Below are 21,435 nucleotides of genomic sequence, written 5' to 3' on the forward strand. Positions count from 1 at the left end.
GCAGACTAATATACTAATAAAAATTGGGGAATATGGAGGTAACATGTTATCAGGCTAAATTTCTGATCTGTAACAATGGGGTATCAAAAAATAATGTCTAAATATATTGGCTAGTGTTATAATAGTAACTACCAGAAAAACTAAAACAGAAATTCTTAAAAGAGATGGAGAGGGGGGTGTCCACGGTGAAATTTCTACTTTCGTTTTTTATTCTTATGTAGTTTTTCTAAAATCATCTATTCATTTTCATCAACCATTTTTATTTTTATTTTGTTATGTTAGTCACCATACAGTACATCCCCAGTTTTTGATGCAATGTTCCATGATTCATTATTTGCGTATAACACCCAGTGCACCATGCAGTATGTGCCCTCCTTAATACCCATCACCGGCCTTTCCCAATCCCCCACCTCCCTCCCCTCTGAAGCCCTCAGTTTGTTTCTGAGTCCACAGTCTCTCATGGTTCATTCCCCCTTCTGTTTATCTGCCCCTCTTCATTCTTCCTTTCCTTCTCCTACCGTCATCAACCATTTTTAAAGTTTAACATAATTTTCAAAGAAATAAGAGATACCTTTATTCCTAAATTTCGGTCATTCACTATATACTTTTATCATTTGTTATACATACCTTTGCTTGTCAATTTTCAATCAACTTTTTTTCTCTACATCAATTTATTTTCAACTTAAGCTACTTAACAGTTATTTTATGATAAACATTAAAAGCATATTTTTTAAAAGTTCATCCATGTGTCACTTAAAATCTTCTTATGTTTCAAGATAGGAATAGGGTTCATACTTTGGAAAACCCCACTAGAAAGAAGATTGGATTATCTATCCTGATGGCTTAAAACCATATTAAACATATACCAGGAAATTAATTTCTGTATTCTGTTATATTAAATCCCTCCACAAGTCACAACACGGATAAAATTTTTAAACATCTGAGTATATATTTGAAATTCTCATGTTAGAATGATTAAAATGAACTAAACTTAACCCGAAAAATATTTCACAAAGCTATATGTTAAACATTCTAACTTTTAACGTTGCTAAAACCAAATACTTACTGTTTAAAAATAAAATCCAGAGGGGGTGCCTGGGTGACTCAGTTGGTTAAGCATCTGAATCTTGACTTCAGCTCAGGTCATGATCTCAGGGTCGTGAGATTGAGCCTTGTGTAGGGCTCCGGGCTGGGTGTGGAGCCTGCTTGAGATTCTCTTTCTCCCTCTGACCCCCTCCACACACACACTCTCTCTCAAAAAAAATAAAATAAAATAAAATCCAGAAACTGAGTTTTATCACATAAAATTAGTTTAGTTATATATAACAATATAAACACCTTCATTTTTCATCACGGTTGAGCTGTCCAGCATAATTAATTTATTTAACTAATGTTTAACCAGTGTCTACATGCAAAGCACTCTGATAATTACTGGGGATGCAAAGACAGATCTGAGATCTATAAAATTATGATCACCTCTCTATAAGAATTTAGAGCATAAAGAAATGCTTTCCAATGATATTATTTCTTTAATTCAAATGGTTTCTCTCTCAGTGACTTAAAAACTAGCAAAACAACAAGGACAAAAAACTCAACTTTGACCAAGATCTTTGGTAAATTTAAAACAAGACTTATTTCTACATGGTCTTGGTTTAAAAAGCATGGTGCACTAAGCATATATCAATACCCTAACTATTCATATTTATTATTGAATAAATGTTCTGGTCCATTTTCCAGCAGCCTATCCATGTAATAGATTTTAAATGTGTAAAGCACATGTTGTCTCGATAAGGGGGGGGGGGGGGGAGAAGTGCTCAACACAAATGTAAATATTTTCATTAGTTTGTATAACTCCCCTTAAAAAGTATGCCATCAACCCCTAATTGTATCACTCCTCCACTAGTATCTTTCCCACTTGTAAATATATTTCCATCTTGAGATGCCTTCAGAAAGATGAAGGCTCTTTATCCATTTAACATTTAATCTCTTTTAGGAAGTAGAAGGAAGGGTAGCAGAACTCTCCAGTTCATTCACCCCTGTGTGGAGAAAGAGACCCTGTAGAGCACCTAAATGAGCCTTCTGGTACCACTGCAGATACCACTTGGGTTGGGCTACAGTTGCAAAGTCTATTTGGGCTGCCTGCCACCTGTTTACCAGGGTTCAGGATCTGATTCAACTAAGCTCTCATGAGCAAATCAACTCAAAAAAGCTTATATTGGTTATACTGGTTACATCCGGGGAGCAGGGCCCTTATACCCTAAAAGAATACATTTATACTAATAGTCATTTTTTCCAAGTAGAATAAATTACTGATTTATTTAATGAAATGGTTGAAGGTATTATGCTAAGCAAAATAAGTCAGAGAAAGACAAATACCATATGATTTCACTCGTGTGGAATTTAAGAAACAAAACAGATGAACACAGGGGAAGGGAAGGAAAAATAAAATAAGATAAAGACAGGGAGGCAAACCATAAGAGACACTTAACTATAGGAAACAAACTGAGAGCTGCTGGAGGGGAAGTCGGTGGGGGTATGGGGTAATTGGGTGATGGGCATTAAGGAGGGCACGTGATGTGATAAGTACTGGGCGTTATATGCAACTGATGAATTACTAAATTCTAGCTCTGAAACTAATAATATAGTATGTTAATTAAATAGAATTTAAATAGAACAATTTTTAAAACTTATTTATAAAAGAAAAATTATTGTAAATAATCAAATAATCAACTCATAGTGAAAATGAATATTTATTTGAATTTCTTCTGGTAATAGCACTCAACTTAAAAACAAACCAAGCTGTGAGATTTTGTTTTAAGCGCAGCCATTTTTCAAAAAGTGAAAAGCTGGATTCCGTATTTAATGGCAACAACCATCTATTGTAAAACTACCATTCAAAAAGCAGTATTTTAAGAAATATATAGTATGATTAACATGATGTGTTTTATAGAATGGATACATATGAATGCCAATCTGAATATGGAAGAAATATATATGTGTTAAAATCACACTGGGAAACAAAATGTTCTTTTTATAAAAAGTAGCTTGAAATAAAAAGGAACTTGCTAGTAAACTCAATAAATTTTCACACATGGGATTTTTTTAAAAAACAAATCCCCACCCCCCACCCTCACCCCTCAAAAAAGTGGTGGATTTGAGTAGAGCCATTACATGACGGCACATTTCTGTACAACGTGGAAGCTGGTTACACAGTCAGTGATAACTTCCTAAAGTGCATCTTTTGAAGACTTGTCTATTAAATTGCAATATCAAATATAAAATAGTTAACACAAGACATGCAATAACAAAGCTAAATCATTATAAAGTTTTTAAAACTACTTTTAAAACTTTTGATTCACCAAAGGATAAAGATGTCAAATACAGTAGTATACTTTCTCCAACAGTATGCATTGTATGCTTTTGTCATTTGGCAAATCTTTTGGAGTCGAACAAAAATAATGCAGTCTGAACAATACTTCTTCTGTCATTGTAATACAATTCCTAGGCGCAGAGCAAGAGCTAGATTTTTGGAAGTTTGGGTGCGTTAACGACAGGATTTGCCTCCTGTAAGTATCTCCTCCCTGCACTCTTGTAATCATAGGTGCAGCTGTGAGTTTCTGCATAGCGATGAGATGCACAGAAGTTGTTTCCACATCTAAAGCACAAAAAAAGTTCATGTGAATAGTCACATTTCTATAGAGGCTCATCTCTTTGGAAGATCAGAGCTTGACTTCAGGTATCCAACAGGAGCCCTCTGGTTCTCTTAGCAATTTTCAGCGCTGACATTTCCCTTGTGCTCATAAACCAGCACAAGTACCCCAAAAAGAAAAAGTTAACTGTCCATGAATATGAGAGTTTATAATAAACAATCTATTATGCAATGAAAACAGGATACAGATCTTTATGAAGGAGAAAAATTGCAAAAGCTGACAAATATGTCTATCATTTCTCTTATACCTTGTAAACCTGGGAGAACTGAATTTGTAAGAAATTCAGTCTCAAAAGAAAATCACATAAAACCTAATTATGCCATGAAAGGATTTTTTAAGTATTTCTATCAAACAAGATGAGCTGTTTCTATTTGAATAAAACGTACTCTAAAAAGCAGTAATTTTAGTACCTGCACTCAAACTAAGGGCGGACACTGTCCTCAGCATATTTATCAATGCTAATGAAAGAAATAATTATGAGAAAATTCATTATTTTTGTGAATATATTATTTATCTGTTTTCAAATAAAACTGTACCATATAATAGTTAAATTAACAGTACAATAACTTTAAATTTAGTCCCTTTTGTGTTCAATTTAAAATAGAATCTTGGAGGAGGGGTTCTTCCAAGTTGTATTCAAACAAAAACCAAGCATATCTAACATAAAACAAAGAAAGTACATTCTCCCATTGATTTAAATCTCCTAACTTGAAGGGGAGGTGAGGATCTCATGATTTATAAACTCAGGAGCTGTCTACTTACTCTTTACTTTAACCAACTAGGAGCTCAACAGAGGGCTGCTTTGAACATCATCTTAATGATGTTATGAGTAGCCAATTTAAAGAATGTTTTCTACTGTGTACCCATGCTGAGTCACCACAAAGAAGGCATCTCAGCTTTTCTAGCCAGCCAACCTGCCTGCATTCGTAGCTAGTAGCCAGTCCAGTTTTCTTCCCACAAAGGAAACAATGCTTTGTTGCTTTCTTCTTTGTTTGAATAGGGGCATTCACAGGTGGGAGGTGATGAGTACATTCTCCTGTTTAAAGTAAGGATACCTTGATTAATACAGGCACAGTACTTCAAATGTGCGATAGTATTAAGCAAAATATAAAACACATCCCTGTCACAGGAAACTTCCTTGCCATAAAAAATTAATTTGTGCTATTTTTATACGCAAAATTATCTACAGAATCTGCAAGTGAAGATGCAGTAGAACTGTTATATTTTTAAAGATGTTTTAGGTTTCTACTGAGACTTATATTTTCAGGACTTTTGTATACACTGGCACTTTTCTGATTACTTGCAAGGGCAATCAGTGATTGTAAAGTACATCAAACTTCGCCAGAGAATCAAGAAAAATATCTGGATCAAAATCATTTTTATGAGGCCTCTGAGAGGAAACAATGTAATATATAACTCAAACACCCTATTCTTTTACACCAAGAAGGAGCACCAGAGTATCATGAAACTGGTCTTTTAGTCCTGATTATACCAATGAAATTATATTCATCAAACCACAAGCAAGTTATTTATTCTTTCAAAACTTCAATTTATTCATTCTTAAGACAACATAACATGCATTTTTCTCCCTTAGGTTTCTAAGTGTTTTAAGGTCAACTCAGTTCTCACATGTAAAAAGCATTCTGAAAATTTTAAATGTTATAATTATATAAACTATCCCATTATCAATAGTGACTAAAATGGTGCACTGCTCAATTTCACAGTACTACTACCTTCCCAAAAAATACTTACTAAACTTTGTACTATTGTAACGACTTGATTTTTTATCTTAAAAAAAAAAAAACTATTTATTTGCATCAACATGGATGGAACTGGAGGAGATTATGTTAAGTGAAATAAGTCAAGCAGAGAAAGACAATTATCATATGGTTTCACTCATATGTGGAACATAAGGAATAGTGCAGAGAACCACAGGGAAAGGGAAGGAAAACTGAATGGGAAGAAACCAGAGAGGGAGACAAGCCACGAGAGACTCTGGACTCCAGGAAACAAACTGAGGCTTACAGAAGGGAGGGGGGTGGGTGGAAGGGGTAACAGGGTTAAGCATCTGCCTTCGACTCAGGTCATGATCTCAGGGTCCTGAGCTATGTCAGACTCTTTGCTCAGTGCGGAGTCTGCTTCAGATTCTTTCTCCCTCCCCCTCTCTCCCTCCTTCTCGTGCTCTCACTCTCTCCAAAATAAACAAATAAAATCTTTAAAGATAAAGAAAAAGAAAAGAAAAAGAAAAAATTAAATCAATTACTTTAATTAATAAGTGAAATACTCTTAGAACTGAGCAAAATTTCAACAAACCTGACTCAAGCAAGAGGCTCAAAGTCACTGCCCACAGCTGTTACAATAACAGTACAAGCACACTGTGCTTGGCGGCACTAAAAGGTCAAGAAGCAAACAAAGAAAACAAAAACAAGGGGGAAGGAATGAGAAGAAAAGTGGTAGAGTCTCAATGGTACTGGTACTTATTCGCTGCTGAAAAAGGTTTGGGAGGCCTGGGCTTAACGTTTATATAGCAGCTAAAAGTCTCTGAAAACGTTTATATGGCAGCTAAAAGTCTCTGAAAATCCTTCACAGGTTCAAGAAATTGGAATTACAATGAATTGGTGCTATACCTTTTGTCACCCAGATTGGGTGCTGGATATACAAACCCAGTAACGTTAAGCCAGCTTTATTACCAGTCTGAAGTACTTTCCCAGATCTTGCCTAAAACTGTAAACAAAACTGGAAACTGACTGAGTGACTTCTAATGGTAGAAACAAAATTAAAAACTAAATGAATGACTCCCAATGGTGCCTGGGTGCTAACTCAGTTAATAATAAGCACTTTCTTCTTCAAGTGCACTTAGAGTTATCAAGAACAAGGTGATGGGGTACTTTCCACTTCTTAAAAAATGAAAATAAGATAAGTATTTGCAAAGGACACGCAAGAAAGGCATATAGTACCAGATATCCTCTGGAAACTCGTCTAATTGCAATTATCTTTGAAATTCAGGTTTAGAATATTCTTCCCCAATGGAATAACCTGTTGATAATAATTTAGTTCAGTGTAGTCATATTTTCATTTTTTTCTTTCCTTGTAATTGCTTCACTTAATGTTTCCCAAACTTTTTTCATTTGAGAACTCTTATGAATGTGCAGAAACACACAACACAGTAGTGACAAGAATGAGCTGGCAGGGAACACAAATGCAGTCTTCTCCTATGAGAGCGGTTTCCACATATACTTCCATCCTTTTATGGAAATACAACTTTTTTTCTTATTTTAATGTTTTTTTATTATATTATGTTAGTCACCCCTCAGTACATCCCTGGTTTTTGATGTAAAGTTCGATGATTCATTAGTTGCGTGTAACACCCAGTGCACCATGCAATACGTGCCCTCCTTACTACCCATCACCAGTCTATCCCATTCCCCCACCCCCCTCCCCTCTGAAGACCTCAGTTTGTTTCTCAGAGTCCATAGTTTCTCATGCTTCATTCCCCCTTCTGATCACCCCCCCTTTCTTTATCCCTTTCTTCTCCTACTGATCTTCCTAGTTCTTATGTTCCATAGATGAGAGAAACCATATGATAATTGTCTTTCTCTGCTTGACTTATTTCACTTAGCATTATCTCATTAGCCATCCATGTTGCAGCAAATGTTGAGAACTCGTTCTTTCTGATAGCTGAGTAATATTCCATTGTATATATGGGCCACAACTTCTTAATCCAGTCATCTGTTGAAGGGCATCTCGGCTCCTTCCACGATTTAGCTACTGTGGACAATGCTGCTATGAACATTCACTACCTCTGTATCTTTGGAGTAAATACCCAGTAGTGCAATGGCTGGGTCATAGGGTAGCTCAATTTTTAACTTTTTAAGGGACCTCCACACTGTTTTCCAGAGTGGCTGTACCAACTTGCATTCCCACCAACAATGTAGGAGAGATCCCCTTTCTCCACATCCTCTCCAGCAATGGTTGTTTCTTGCCTTGTCAATTTTTGCCATTCTAACTGGCGTAAGGTGGTATCTTAGTATGGTTTTGATTTGAAATACAACTTTTTAAATAAATCTTTTAAATAAAACCACTTACACGGCCTCTACTCCAGGATAGGACCCATTACTAGTATACAGGTTTCCTACTACTCTTTACACTGGCATTCAGGGTCTTCTATGTCCAATATGACACCTTTCTAACTTCCAGAGTAATCTTCTGTCATTTACCACATCATATCCCCTCTCAATGAAGCACCAGACCCATTCACAGGTGCAATCTCTTCTAAAATGCTCTATTCCACCACCATGTCAACCTAGTAAAACTCTACTCATCTTGTAAGAACATATCATCAATCATCAATTCCTCTCTGAAGCCTTCTCTCAAATGTACATTGGACATATGAATAAATAAGAAGTCAATAAAATAATTCCAATGTGAAAATTTGCTTTTAAAAACAAGATTAAAGTTATTTGGAATAACATGTTTGGCATTTCCTAGTCTAGTAATTGATTTAAGACAATGATCTATAAAAATTTACCCAACAGTAAAGATAGCCAACAAAGTAATAAGAGTAGTGTTCTGGATGCCAGTTTGGTAATCTCTGCCTAAAAATGATGACCAAATGATGGATAAGATTTCCAAGGGAGAGCCTGTATTTAAAAGCAAAGAAAACCAACGGAAGAAAAATTAGCAAATCAAATAAATAAAACATATACCAAAACTCTCACAGACTCAAGAAAATTCAGAATGATACAGTTATTACTGAAAGGAAATGGCAGCAAGTTACACAGCTCTAGCTGAAGTGATCACTGCAGGGAGCAACTGATGGCTTGACTTAAATGAAATCAATCAAAAGAATGTAAACCCGGGGACAAGCAAAGGGCTGGTAAAACAACTAAGAAAAGACACTCAGGTAAAAAAAAAAAAAATTAATCTACAGCAATATGATAGTCCAGAAAAAAACAATTTAAAAAAGAAGAAGAAATGAAAAAAAAGAGAAACAAAGGAAAAGAAAGAAACTATTTCAAGAAGGAGGGCCACAACAATAAAACAAGATAAGGATACAGAAGTATCCACTGGATTTGAAACTGTGGACATCTTTGGTGACCTTAGCAACCCCAATTTCAGAGGAAGAGTGAGAAGAGAAGTGAAAAGCACTAAAGGCCGAATTAGACTTAAATATCACAGTAACAGTGTGGTACTGGCATAAAGAAAGTCAATAAAGAACCCAGAAAGAAACCTTCACCTATAGGGTCAAATGACTTTTGACAAGGGTGCCCATGGCCATTCAATGGAAAAAGAATGGTCTTTTTAATGAATGGCACTGGAAAAACTGGATATACACATGAGAAAGAATAAAGTTGGACCCTTACATTACATCCTATACAAAAATATATACATTAAAAAAATTAATTCAAAATGTATCAAAAACCGACCTATAAGACATAAAACCATAAAACTCCTAGAAAATATAGGGGGAAAGCTTCATCACACTGGATTTGGAAATTAATTTATTTTTTATTTTTTTAGATTTTATTTATTTGACAGAGAAAAAGTGCAAAGGCAGGGGGACTGGCAGGCAGAAAGAAAGGGAGAAGCAGGCTCCCTGCTGAGCAGAGAGCCCAAGGTGGGGTCCAGTCCCAGGACTCTGGGATCATGACCTGAGCTGAAGGCAGATGCTTAATCAACTGAGCCACCCAGGCACCCCTAATTTGTCAATGATTTATTGGACACAACACCAAAGTCACAGGCACCAAAGGGAAAAACAGACAAGCTGGACTTCATGAAAATTAAAAACTATTGTCCATCAAAAGACATTGTCAGGGGTGCCTGGGTGGCTCAGTCAGTTAAGCATCTGCCTTCGGCTCAGGTCATGATCCTGGGACCCTGGGATCCCAGGATCGAGTCCCGCATCAGACTCGCCGCTCAGTAGGGAGTCTGCTTCTCCCTAGTCCTGTCCCTCACCCTGCTCGTGCTCTCTATCACTCTTTCTCTCAAATTAATTAATTAATTAATTAAAATTTTTTTTAAAAAAGACACTGTCAGTAGAGTAAAATGGCAACATATAGAATGGAAGAAAATATTTGCCAATCGTATATCTAATAAGGGATTGGGATCCGGAATATATGGAGAATACCTAAAACTCAACAACAACAAAAAAACCCAGAACAACCCAATTTAAAAATGGGCAAAACACTTGAAAAGACATTTCTCCAAAGATGTACAAATAGCTAAGTGCATAAAAATATACCCGACATCATTAATCATCAGGGAAATGAAAACCAAAACCACAAGGAGATACGACCTCATACCTGTTAGGATGTCCATTATCAAAAAACAACAAACAGAAACCCAGAAGATAACAATTGTTGGTAAGAACGTGGAGAAACTGGAAATTCTGCACACTATTAGTGGTAATGTAAAATAGTGCAGCCACTACGGGAAACTGTAAGGCAGTTCCTCAAAAAAATAAAAATAGAATTACCATATGAGCCAGGAATTCCACTTTTGAGTATATACTCAGAAGAATTAAAAGGAGGGTCTCAAAGACAAATTTGGGCACCCATGTTCATAACAGCCTTATTCACAAGAACTAAAATGTGGAAGCAACACAGGTCTCCATCCAAAGATACATGGATAAGCAAAATACTGTGTATACACACAATGGAATATTATTCATATTAAAATGTATGGCAATTCTAACACATGGTACAACACAGATGAACCTTGCTAAATGAAGTAAGCCAGACACAAAAAGACAAATGCTGTATGATTTCACTTATTTGAGATACTTAGAGTAATTAAAATTACTGAGACAGAAAGGAGAATGGTGGCTACTAGAGGCTGGGGTGAGGGGGGGAATGAGGAGTTAGTGTTTAACGGATACAGAGTTTCATGTTTTTCAAGATAAAAAGAGTTCTGGAGATGGACTGTCCAACAATGTGAATGTACTAATGCCACTGAGTTATATGCTTAAAAATGGTTCGGATGGTAAATTTTATGTTATATATATTCTACCACAATTAAAAACCGAAAAAAAGTATATATATTAAGACTTCAAAACTTTGGGCCTTACATAGCATTGAAAAATTAAACCCTAAGTATCTCTATAGAGGCATAAAACTCATGTGATAACCATAATATGTATTATATTGGTTGTCACATCCGTTTTATATAGTTATATAGAGTATCCTTGAGAACTCCGGGCCTACAAAGGCAGTACATCTTTGGTAATGAGTTCCCATCCCTAGTCTGAGTATTAAACCACAAAAGATGAGAAAATAACGGCTTCCCTGGAAATAAGGACTGGCCAGTGTACTTTTAAGGTGTTCCTGGAAGAAGGGAGTGCTAATGTTATAGCCACTTCTGCTAATGTGCTTTGGAAAGGACTCGTTCAAGGACTGTCCTTTTCTTTTATCCAGAAATAATAGGTTTATCAAAAGGAGCTCTTACTACCAACCTTGATATTGGATCATGATATTAAGAAACACCTCTCTAGGATACTTTCGCAAAACCCACCCAGCAGCCCAGCATGGCTATAGAGTGGCCAGTGACTGAGAGAGTTGGGAACTACAGGTTAATTCTTCATTCTTCTTGTCTTTTCACATAGACCATATCTTTTCCCAGGCTACAGAGACTTCGATTTCAAATTTTGTTTTATTCTTCAAAAATGTCCTACAGTCAGTTCTCATAATCATTTTCTTAAGTGGAACAAAGTTTAGGGAGCGTTTATTCCATACATACCACAAAGAATGTTCTTCTTTTCTTATTTCTCTCTGAAAATACAACAATATGCATAATAAAATGATTGTTAGGCTTATATTTTCAAAATTTTCGGCAGCTTACCTACTCTTTTCCCTGCTGCTGTGTTATTTCCATTCATTCCAATACCACGGGCAGACTATAATTAAAACACAAAACATCTACAGAGTAAGTTAATGAAGAACAGAAGAAAAGATCACTAAACATGAAATACTTGTATTTTTTTTTTAGATTTTATTTAAATTCAAGTTGGTTAACATATAGCGTATTACTAGCTTCAGGGGTAGAATTTAGAGATTCATCAGTTGCATAATAACACCCAGTGCTCATTCCATCAAGTGCTCTTCTTAACGCCCATCACCCAGTTACCTCATCCCCTCACCCATCTCCCCTCCAGCAACCCTCAGTTTGTTCCCTAAAGTTAAGAGACTCTTACAGTTGTATTTTATTAAGGAAATGCTGTTGGGCTTTAATTCAATTAAATTTTTAATAAAATTAATTTGGAATCTGATTCTCACATCCAGCAATACTGTACTTATTATTTTTCCTTAAAAGAATGAAATTTGATGGCATAAATAAAAGTTCTTACATGGGAAAAATTAATAAAAATATTCAGCATTAAAAATATGTCAAATATTGTTTACACAAAATTATTTTCAAATTATAGTTCTCAATTTAGGACTAAAACATTATTTAAAATTCAACTGTCAAAAATATTTTCTACAACTAGATAAACATTTTAAGAGAAATTTATGAAAAGAATTCAACCTTAGGCCTCCTTACTTATGTAAACAAAAAAAACCAAATTTTAAATATGTTGAATGATCATAAGGATGAACATACTGAAAGGCAAATACTTACGAGAAAAAAATCTGTAGGTTCTAACTGGGGAGCATTTTTCCTGAGATTTCCCTCCTGAAAATGCTGGAGGCTTGTAGACAGCCCGATTCCAGAGGTCCGAAGCCTGCCTGCTCCACGTGTGCTCTGTAAGCTATCTCTGCTTGCACTCCGGGCCAGCGAAGCAAGAAAACCTATATTATTTACACAACCAACAGGTTCTTTGGAAGCCTTGTTAGCCATTTCTGTGATATCCCGAGCCTCAACTTTAGAAATCATATCAGATCTTTTCCCGGGTGAATCAACTTTAACAGCTCGAAAGCGAGTAGTCCTAGAGAAAGAAGAATCAGTTATATTTCGAACATCCAATGACTGAAGCACATTTTGTGATGCAGAAGACTGGAGATTCCCAGACTCAAAACATTTGGACTGTCTTTGTGATTTCACCAGAGAATTACGGAGTGACATTGGTGTAGAACAGCGAAGAGGTGACAGGAGTCTATTCTTGTGAGGACTTAATTCACGGTGGTTGAGAACTGCAGTTTCTACTGATTCACCACTCAACATTCTTGCAACGTGTTTAAGATGCTGCTCTGCAGCTTTCAACCCTTTATCATCATTAGTGAGTAAGAACTCTGGATTTACCTTCTGTGTGACTTCTAGGCCACTGCTCTGTTCATCAGTGTTTCTTTCTGTAAATGTAGCAAATGAACCCACTTCAGGGAGAAGTGAGTCTTCAGTTACACATTCTTCTGAAGTTGAAAATAAAACAGTGTCATCTTCATTATTAGATGACAAATTTCCTGAAAAGTGTTTTGTCCGCCTAGGCAGGGATGGTCCAAGATGGAGAACAGAATCAGCAAGCTCTTTGTCATTTTCCAACTCCGTATGGGGTATCTGAGGTGGCAGTTTGATGCTACTATTGGAATGAGACAATGTGTTACTCTTCCAGTTATCATCTTCCTTAAGAAAATCGCTAGTGATAGATGACATGGGTCTATCAGCAGGGGGCAGAGTTGCCAAACTTGAAACTGCATTGCTGGAAGTTTCAGGTAGGTATGCATTCCCAGGAGAAGGTAAACAAGACTGCCCAATGTGGGGGAGAACCCTTAACAATCTGTGGCGAGCAGCTGCAGTGGAACTACTAGAAGGTCGAGGAGCTATAGGTGGACGAGGTTTTACCTTGACAGCTTTCTTAGGCTAAAAAAAAGAGTGAATATATAATTTCTCACAGTCATTTTATCTACCTATTAACAAAAATCAATGAAGGAAGAAAATGTTATTTACTGCAACACTGGCATTTTGATAACCTCAATTAAAAATGTCTTAAAAGATTAAAATCTTGGGGCGCCTGGGTGGCGCAGTTGTTGAGCATCTGCCTTCGGCTCAGGGCGTGATCCTGGCGTTATGGGATCGAGCCCTACATCAGGCTCCTCCGCTATGAGCCTGCTTCTTCCTCTCCCACTCCCCCTGCTTGTGTTCCCTCTCTCGCTGGCTGTCTCTCTCTGTCAAATAAATAAATAAAATCTTAAAAAAAAAAAAGATTAATATCTTATGACTGAGAAGAATTTTGCTCTCTTTCTCCATTGAGGATGATTTCCTGAGAATGTTAAAGAAAACAAATTTTGTGGGGGCGCCTGGGTGGCACAGCGGTTGGGCGTCTGCCTTCGGCTCAGGGCGTGATCCTGGCGTTATGGGATCGAGCCCCACATCAGGCTCCTCCGCTGTGAGCCTGCTTCTTCCTCTCCCACTCCCCCTGCTTGTGTTCCCTCTCTCGCTGGCTGTCTCTCTCTCTGTTGAATAAATAAATAAAATCTTTTAAAAAAAAAAAAAGAAAACAAATTTTGTTTTATTTATTTTCCTCACTACTATTTGTCAGAGTTCTGCTGAGAAGAAAACTCACTGATTATAGATTTGATATTGCCAACCTATTTTAGTTCCCCAACAATTTTTCCTAGTACGATGAATAAGTGTTGACTACATAGGTACTACAGAAAAAGTCAACAGGCCTAAACTGCTATCCTTGCAAAGGCCTGCTTGCAAGGTTGGCCCTTGGCTAGCTTCTGGGAACTTGTATTTCAAGATGGTTCCCACCACCCTAACTGAAAAGTGCCTAATGTGTTTGTGCAAGCAATATGGCTTATGCTAAATACCAGCTTTCCTTCTGGGATTCTGGAATTCTGGTACATGATAGGCAGAGAGTGTCTATATCAACACCCCTGATAAAACCCCTGGGGCAGAGTCTCTAACACATTTCCCCGGTAGACAATATTCTACAGTTGTGCTGATACAACTCACTGACAAAGGAATAAAGCATGTCCCATGAGACTCTTCTGGGAAAGGATTCTGGGAAGCTTGTGCGTGGTTTCCTCTGGACTTGAGCCATGAGCCTTTCCCTTTGATGATTTTACTTCATACCCCTTTGCTATAATAAATCTTAGCCATGAATGCAACTATTTGCTAGCACTATGAGTCTTCCTAGCAAATCATCAAACTGGGGAGTGGTCTAGGGTCCTCAATACACTAAATTTTAATAAAAGTATCATGATAATTCATGATGTTATGGATAAACTTAAAAATTAAGGATATGAAGCCTCAAGATACTGGCTGAAATGTGCATCAGAATGGGATGGAACACCTGAGGACCTAAACAACACTCCCAACCTAGAAATGTAGGAAAAGCCAGACAATTTAGTGGACACCAGTTGAGGCAAGAAGTAGAGGAGCTAAAATTGCAATGAAAGAAGAACCTTAGAAAGATATGTTGGCTCCTGTAGCTGCCTTTATCCTAGGGCCACTGTCTTGTCAAACTGCAATTCTCTACTCAACAAAAATATTCTGCAAAAATAAAAGTGATGACTTCTGGGCTGTAGAGATTAACAATGGTTGCCTAAATTTTCATTTTTCCATGCATCCTCCAAAAAACCATACAAATCAACAAGCAAATAAGCAAATAACACGCAAGTCATGCCTTCATCAAAACCAGGGGACAGATAAAATTAACTTCAAATTACCTATAAGGAGAAAAATACCCAAATCTAGGAGACTCATCTGCAAAGCTTATGCCTGTGGTGAGAGACAAGAAAAAGTGTTGAGCCAGAGAGGAAGGAAGGAAGGGAGTAAGACAGAGAGGGAGGGAGGAAGGGAGAGAAGAGGGAGGGAAAGAGAGGGCGAGAGGAAAGAAAAGAAGAAAGGAAGAAAAAGAGAGGTGTGAATAACCTGAGGCTGATAGAACAAAGATAAAATAAACCTTTAAAAGAGAAAATCCCACTTGATTATGAAAATACTGAAAAGAGGTTTAAGATCTAGGATATTAATATTTATTTATTTACTTATTTGTCAGAGAAAGAGAGAGAGAGGGAGGAACAGAGAGAGAGCAAGAACAAGGGAGCAGCAGGCAGAGGGAGAAGCAGGCTCCCCGCTGAGCACAGAGCCCAACATGGGACTCGATCCCAGCACGCTGGGATCATGACCTGAGCCAAAGGCAGATGCTTAACCAACTGAACCACCCAGGCATCCCAAGGTCTAGGATATTAAAACACAAGCGACTAGGAAACCAAAAGCAAGTGACCTGAAACTGTTCAGGACCTAAGGAGACAGCTTCAGGAAGACATGACTTCTGGGGGAAGAAGGAGTAAATTGAAAGTTCTCCATTAACAACTTGATAGTGAAGGTAAAGAAGGCAGCAAGAAAATGAAAGTTAGGATCCACAGACACAAAAGGGAGTCACCAAATCAGAAAACACAACAACCCAACCCTCCAATGAAAGAGTACTATTGATTTACAAAATCTGCATTTCACTACACCAAGAAAAAAAGGTGATCTTGAAATAAGAAACTTACTTCCCACACAAAATCCTCACTTTTGCCTACACACAACTGTTAATATTCCTTTGGGTAAATAAAAACAATAGGCCTACCTCGTTTTATTATACTTTGCTTTACTGAACTTTGCAGATAATTAACTTCTTTACAAATTGAAGGTTTGTGGCAACCCTGCATCAAGGAATTCTATCAAAGCCATTTTCCAACAGCATTTGCTCACTTTACGTCTCTGTGTCGCATTCTGATGATTCTCACAATATTTTAAACTTTTTCATTATTATATTTATTATGGTGATCAGTGATCTGTGATGTTCCTGTAATTGTTTTAGGGTGCCATGAACCCACCCATATAAGATGGCAAACTTAATTGTCCTATAACATTCCTGAAAGACTGAACATTTTTCAAAATACAAAAGGTAAAATAAGTAAGTTTTCGGACAAATGCTGAAAGAATCCATTGTTAGAAACCCTAAATGAAAAGAAATACTAAAAGAAATTATTCAGACGGAAGAAAATAATCCTTAAAGGAAGCGCATAACTGCAGAAAAGAATAAAGAGCAACAGAAAAGGTTAATATGTGGGTAAATATAAATAAAAATACTGGCAATATAAAACAATTGGAGAGGTTCAAAATTTCTGTAAAATTAATATGCATGACAACAATGACACAAAAGATGTTTGGATAAGTGGAGTTAGAGTTCTAGAATTCTGTCATTAACAGGAAAGTGGTAAACATCATTTTTATTGGACTTTAGCAGTCAAGGATACACATTATAATCTTCAGGGTAATCACCTGAAAAACCAGTGTAAGCACAAATACCCAGCAAAGTAATGCAGAACAAAAAACCAATAAGGAAAAAAACAGACTAATCCAAAAAAGGGCAAGGAGAGCAAAAGAAATATAGAACAGCTGGTTAAACAGAAAACAAAGATGATTAAAATCCAAATATAGCAGTAATTACACTAAATTTAAGTAAAATAAGACATGTTTGTCAGTTTAGATTAAAAAGATAATACACTGTGTGTCAACTATACTTCAATAAAAAATAAGGTAAAAAAATAATAAAGCCAACCATATACCAGTCAGAAAAGACAAATCCTAAATACAGGGACATAAAGAGATTGAAAGTAAAGGACAGAAAGAATATACGATAGAAACACAAACCAAAAGAAAGCTAGCATACCTATGTTAATAGTAGACAAAGTTGATTTTAGGATAAATGCATTACTAGAGACAAAGAAAAACATTTTATAACAATATAAATGTTAAACTACAAGACAGATACTACAATTCCTCAGATATCACACAAATTTGTATTAGAGCAAATGACAGTTTCAAAATATGTAAAATAAAAATAAACATCTAAAAGGAAAAACACAAATCTATAACAAAATAGGGAGACTTTTTAAATAAACCTCTTTCAAAAATGGACAGAAAACAGACCCCATACAAAAAAATAAGGATACAGAAGATCTGAACAACACAATAAACGATCTAATTAATACATATAGAATATTACATATAGTGACTCATTACATAGTCTTTTCAAGTGCACAAGTGGCATTTACCAATATACTTCCTCACAAATCAAACCTTAACTAATTTCAAAGGCTTGAAATCATTAAGAGTATGTTCTCTGACCACAGTGAAATTAAACTACAAATCAATAACAAAAAGGTATGAATATTCCACATGTTTGGAAACTAAGGAGGCCACTTCTAAATAAGCTATGAGTAAAAAGTAATATAAAGATTTAATGTAACCTCTATCAAAATCCAAATTACATTTTTTTCAAAAACAGAATCATCCATCCTAAAACTCATATGGAACCTCAGGGAACTCCAAATAGCCAAAACGATCTTAACAAAGAACCAAACTGTAGGTTTCTCACTTCCTGATTTCAAACTTATTACAAAGCAACAGTAATCAAAAGTATGTGGTACTCAAAAGAATGAAACTAAACCAGTACCTTACACCAAATACAAAAATAAATTTAAAATGGGGACGCCTGGGTGGCTCAGCCGGTAAGCGTCTGCCTTTGGCTCAGGTCATGATCCCAGGGTCCTGGGATCGAGTCCCACATCGGGCTCCTTACTGGGCGAGGAGACTGTTTCTCCCTCTGCCTGCTGCTCCCCCTGCTTGTGCTCTTTCTCACACAAATAAGTAAATAAAATCTTTTTTTTTTAAGATTTTATTTATTTATTTGACAGAAAGACAGCCAGCAAGAGAGGGAACACAAGCAGGGGAGTGGGAGAGGAAGAGGCAGGCTCCCAGCGGAGGAGCCCAATATGGGACTTGATTCCAGGACTCTAGGGTCACGCCCTGAGCTGGAGGCAGACGCTTAACGACTGAGCCACCCAGGTGCCCCAAGTAAATAAAATCTTTAAAAATAAATAAATTAATTAAAAATGGATTAAAGACTTGAATGTAAGACTTGAAACTATAAAACTCCTAGAAGAAAACACAGGCAATAAGCTCTTTTACAATGATCTTAGTAATATTTTGGGGGATCAGTCTCCTTAGGCAAGGGCAACAAAAGCTAAAATAAACAAATGGGATTATATCAAACTAAAAAACTTTTGCACAGTGAAGGAAATCACCAACAAAACAAAAAGGCAACCTACTGAATGGGGAAAGATATTTACAAATCATATCTCCAATAAGGGGTTAATATCCAAAATATGTTAAGAACTTACACAACTTAATATTGAACAACCAACTAACCAACCAGCTTAAAACATGGGCAGAGGACCTGAACAGACACTTTTCCAAAGAAGACATACAGAAGGCCAACAGGTACATGAGAAGATCCTCAATAACACTAATCATTGGGGAAATGCAAATCCAAACTACAGTGACATATCACTTCACATCTGTCAAATTGGCTATTACCAGAAAAATTAAAATAACAAGTATTAGCAAGGATATAGAGAAAAAGGAACCCTCATACATTTGGTGGGTCTGCTGGTATAGCCATTCTGGAAAACAGTATGGAGGTTCCTCAAAAAATTAAAAATAGGGGAGCCAGGGTGACTCAGTCACCTTAGTGTCTCACTCTTGATTTTGGCTCAGGTCATGATCTTGGGGTCCTGGAATCAAGCCCCCCATTGGGTTCTACACTCAGCAGGGGGGTTGCTTGAGGATTCTCTCTCCCTCTCCCCCTGCCCCTCCCTCCACTCATGCTCTCCCTCAAGCAAATAAATAAATCTTTAAAAAGAATTAAAAATAGAACTACCATACAATATATCAAAATTCTACTTCTGGGTACTGACCTCCTGGTAGTATTAGCCAAAAAAAAAAAAAAAAAAAGAATAAAATCTTGCCATTTATGACAACATGTATAGACCTTGAAGGTATTATGCTAAGTGGAATAAGTCAGACACAGAGAGACAAATACCACATGATTTCACATATATGTGGAATCTAACAAAAAAAACCAAAAACAAATAGAGACAAACTCATAGATACAGGAAACAAACTGCTGGTTACCAGGATGGGGAGGGGTTGGGGCGGGACAAAACAGGTGAAGAGGATTAAGAGGTATAAACTTCCAGTCATAAAAGAACTAAGTCATGGTGATGTAATATACAGCATAGGAAATACAGTTAATAATATTGTAATAACTTTGTGTGGTGATAGATGGTAAGTATACTTATTCTGGGGATCATTTCATAATATATAAAAACACTGAATCACTATGATGTACACCTAAAATTAATAGGATATTGTATGTCAATTATATTTCAATAAAAAAAATAAAGGTGTGGTACTGGCATAAAGACAGACATATCGACCAATGGAACAGAGTAGACAGCCCAGAAATAAACCCTCACAAAAATGGTCAAATGACATTCAACAAAGGGGGAAAGGACAGTTTCTTCAACAAACACAACAGGGAAAATCAGATATCCACATACAAAAGAATGAAGTTGTTGTCTTACCTTATACCACATACAAAAATTAACCTAAAATGTACCAAAGATCTAAATTTAAGACCTAAAATTATAAAACTTTTAAAAGAAAACAGAAGGAAAGGCTTTATGACATTGGATTTGGCAATGATTTTTTTGGATCTGAAACCAAAAAAGTATGGACAACAAAAGTAAAAATAGATAAACTGGACTACACCTTAATTTGAAACTTTGGTGTATCAAAGGATACTACCATCAGAGTAAAAAGGCAACCTATAGGAGAAAATATTTGCAATCATACACCTCCTAAGAATTTAATATCCAGAATATATTTCTAAAGAACTCTTAAACCTCAACAACAAAAACAACCTAATTCAAAAATGGGCGAAAGACTTGAATAGACATTTCTCCAAAGAAGATATACAAATGGTCAACGAGCACATGAAAAGATGCTCAACATCATTAATCTTTAAAAAATGCAAATCAAACCTGCAATGAGATATCACCTCACACCAATTAGGATGACTACTCTTTAAAAAATAACAAAATAGCAAGTGTTGGTGAGGATATGGAAAAATTGGAAACTCTCTGTACCACCAGTAGATTGTAAGATGGTACACACAACTGCTGTAGAAAACAATATGGCAATTCCTCAAAAAATTAACAATAGAATTACCATATGATCTTGATATTCTGGGCATATATTCAAAAGATTGCTCTCAAAGAGATATTTATATACCTATGTTGATAGCAGCATTCTTCACAACAGCCAAAAGGTGGAAGCAACACAAGTCTCCACTGACAGATACACAGGGAAATAATGGAATATTACTTAACCTTAAAAATATGGAAATTGGGGTGCCTGGGTGGCTCAGTCGTTAAGCATCTGCCTTTGGCTCAGGGCGTGATCCCAGCGTTCTGGGATCGAGCCCTGCATCAGGCTCCTCTGCTGGGAGCCTGCTTCTTCCTCTCCCACTCCCCCTGCTTGTGTCCCCTCTCTCGCTGGCTGTCTCTGTCAAATAAATAAATAAAATCTTAAAAAAAATATGGAAATTGTGACATATGCTACAACATGGATGAACTATGAGGACATTGCTAATGAAATAAGTCATTCACAAAACAAAACCAAAAAAACCTGTATGATTCCACTTTATACAAGGTATCTAGAGAGTCAAATTTATAGAAACAGAGAGCAGAATTGTGGTTGCCAGGGACTGCAAGGGGGAGCAGGAAATTGGGAATTGTTTAATGAGTACAGAGTTTCAGTTTGCATGATGAAAAAGTTCTGAAGATTGATTGTGCAATAGTATGAATGTACTTAACACTACTGAACAACATGTAAACTTAAAAATGATTGATAGTAAATTTTATGTATATTTTACCACAACTAAAAACAATTT

The 21,435-nt window shown here is 36.4% G+C and overlaps 1 protein-coding gene across 2 annotated transcripts in view; it reads right to left on the reverse strand.

The window, feature by feature from the left end:
- Positions 1-2,734: 2,734 nt before the first annotated feature.
- The window catches only part of ZFAND4 (zinc finger AN1-type containing 4), a 78,729-nt gene continuing 60,028 nt past the window's right edge, over positions 2,735-21,435 (reverse strand). For both annotated transcript variants that reach the window (XM_008696182.2, XM_008696184.2), the window contains 4 exons: positions 12,324-13,499; positions 11,547-11,601; positions 4,629-4,746; positions 2,735-3,655 (listed from right to left, as the gene is read on the reverse strand). In XM_008696182.2, the coding sequence (XP_008694404.1) occupies positions 3,520-3,655; positions 4,629-4,746; positions 11,547-11,601; positions 12,324-13,499 (1,485 nt within the window). In that variant the 3' untranslated portion in view covers positions 2,735-3,519. The remainder of the gene's footprint in view (positions 3,656-4,628; positions 4,747-11,546; positions 11,602-12,323; positions 13,500-21,435) is intronic.

The sequence above is a fragment of the Ursus maritimus genome, unplaced genomic scaffold (genome assembly GCF_017311325.1).
Source record: "Ursus maritimus isolate PB19 unplaced genomic scaffold, ASM1731132v1 scaffold_7, whole genome shotgun sequence".
NCBI classification, from domain to species: domain Eukaryota; kingdom Metazoa; phylum Chordata; class Mammalia; order Carnivora; family Ursidae; genus Ursus; species Ursus maritimus.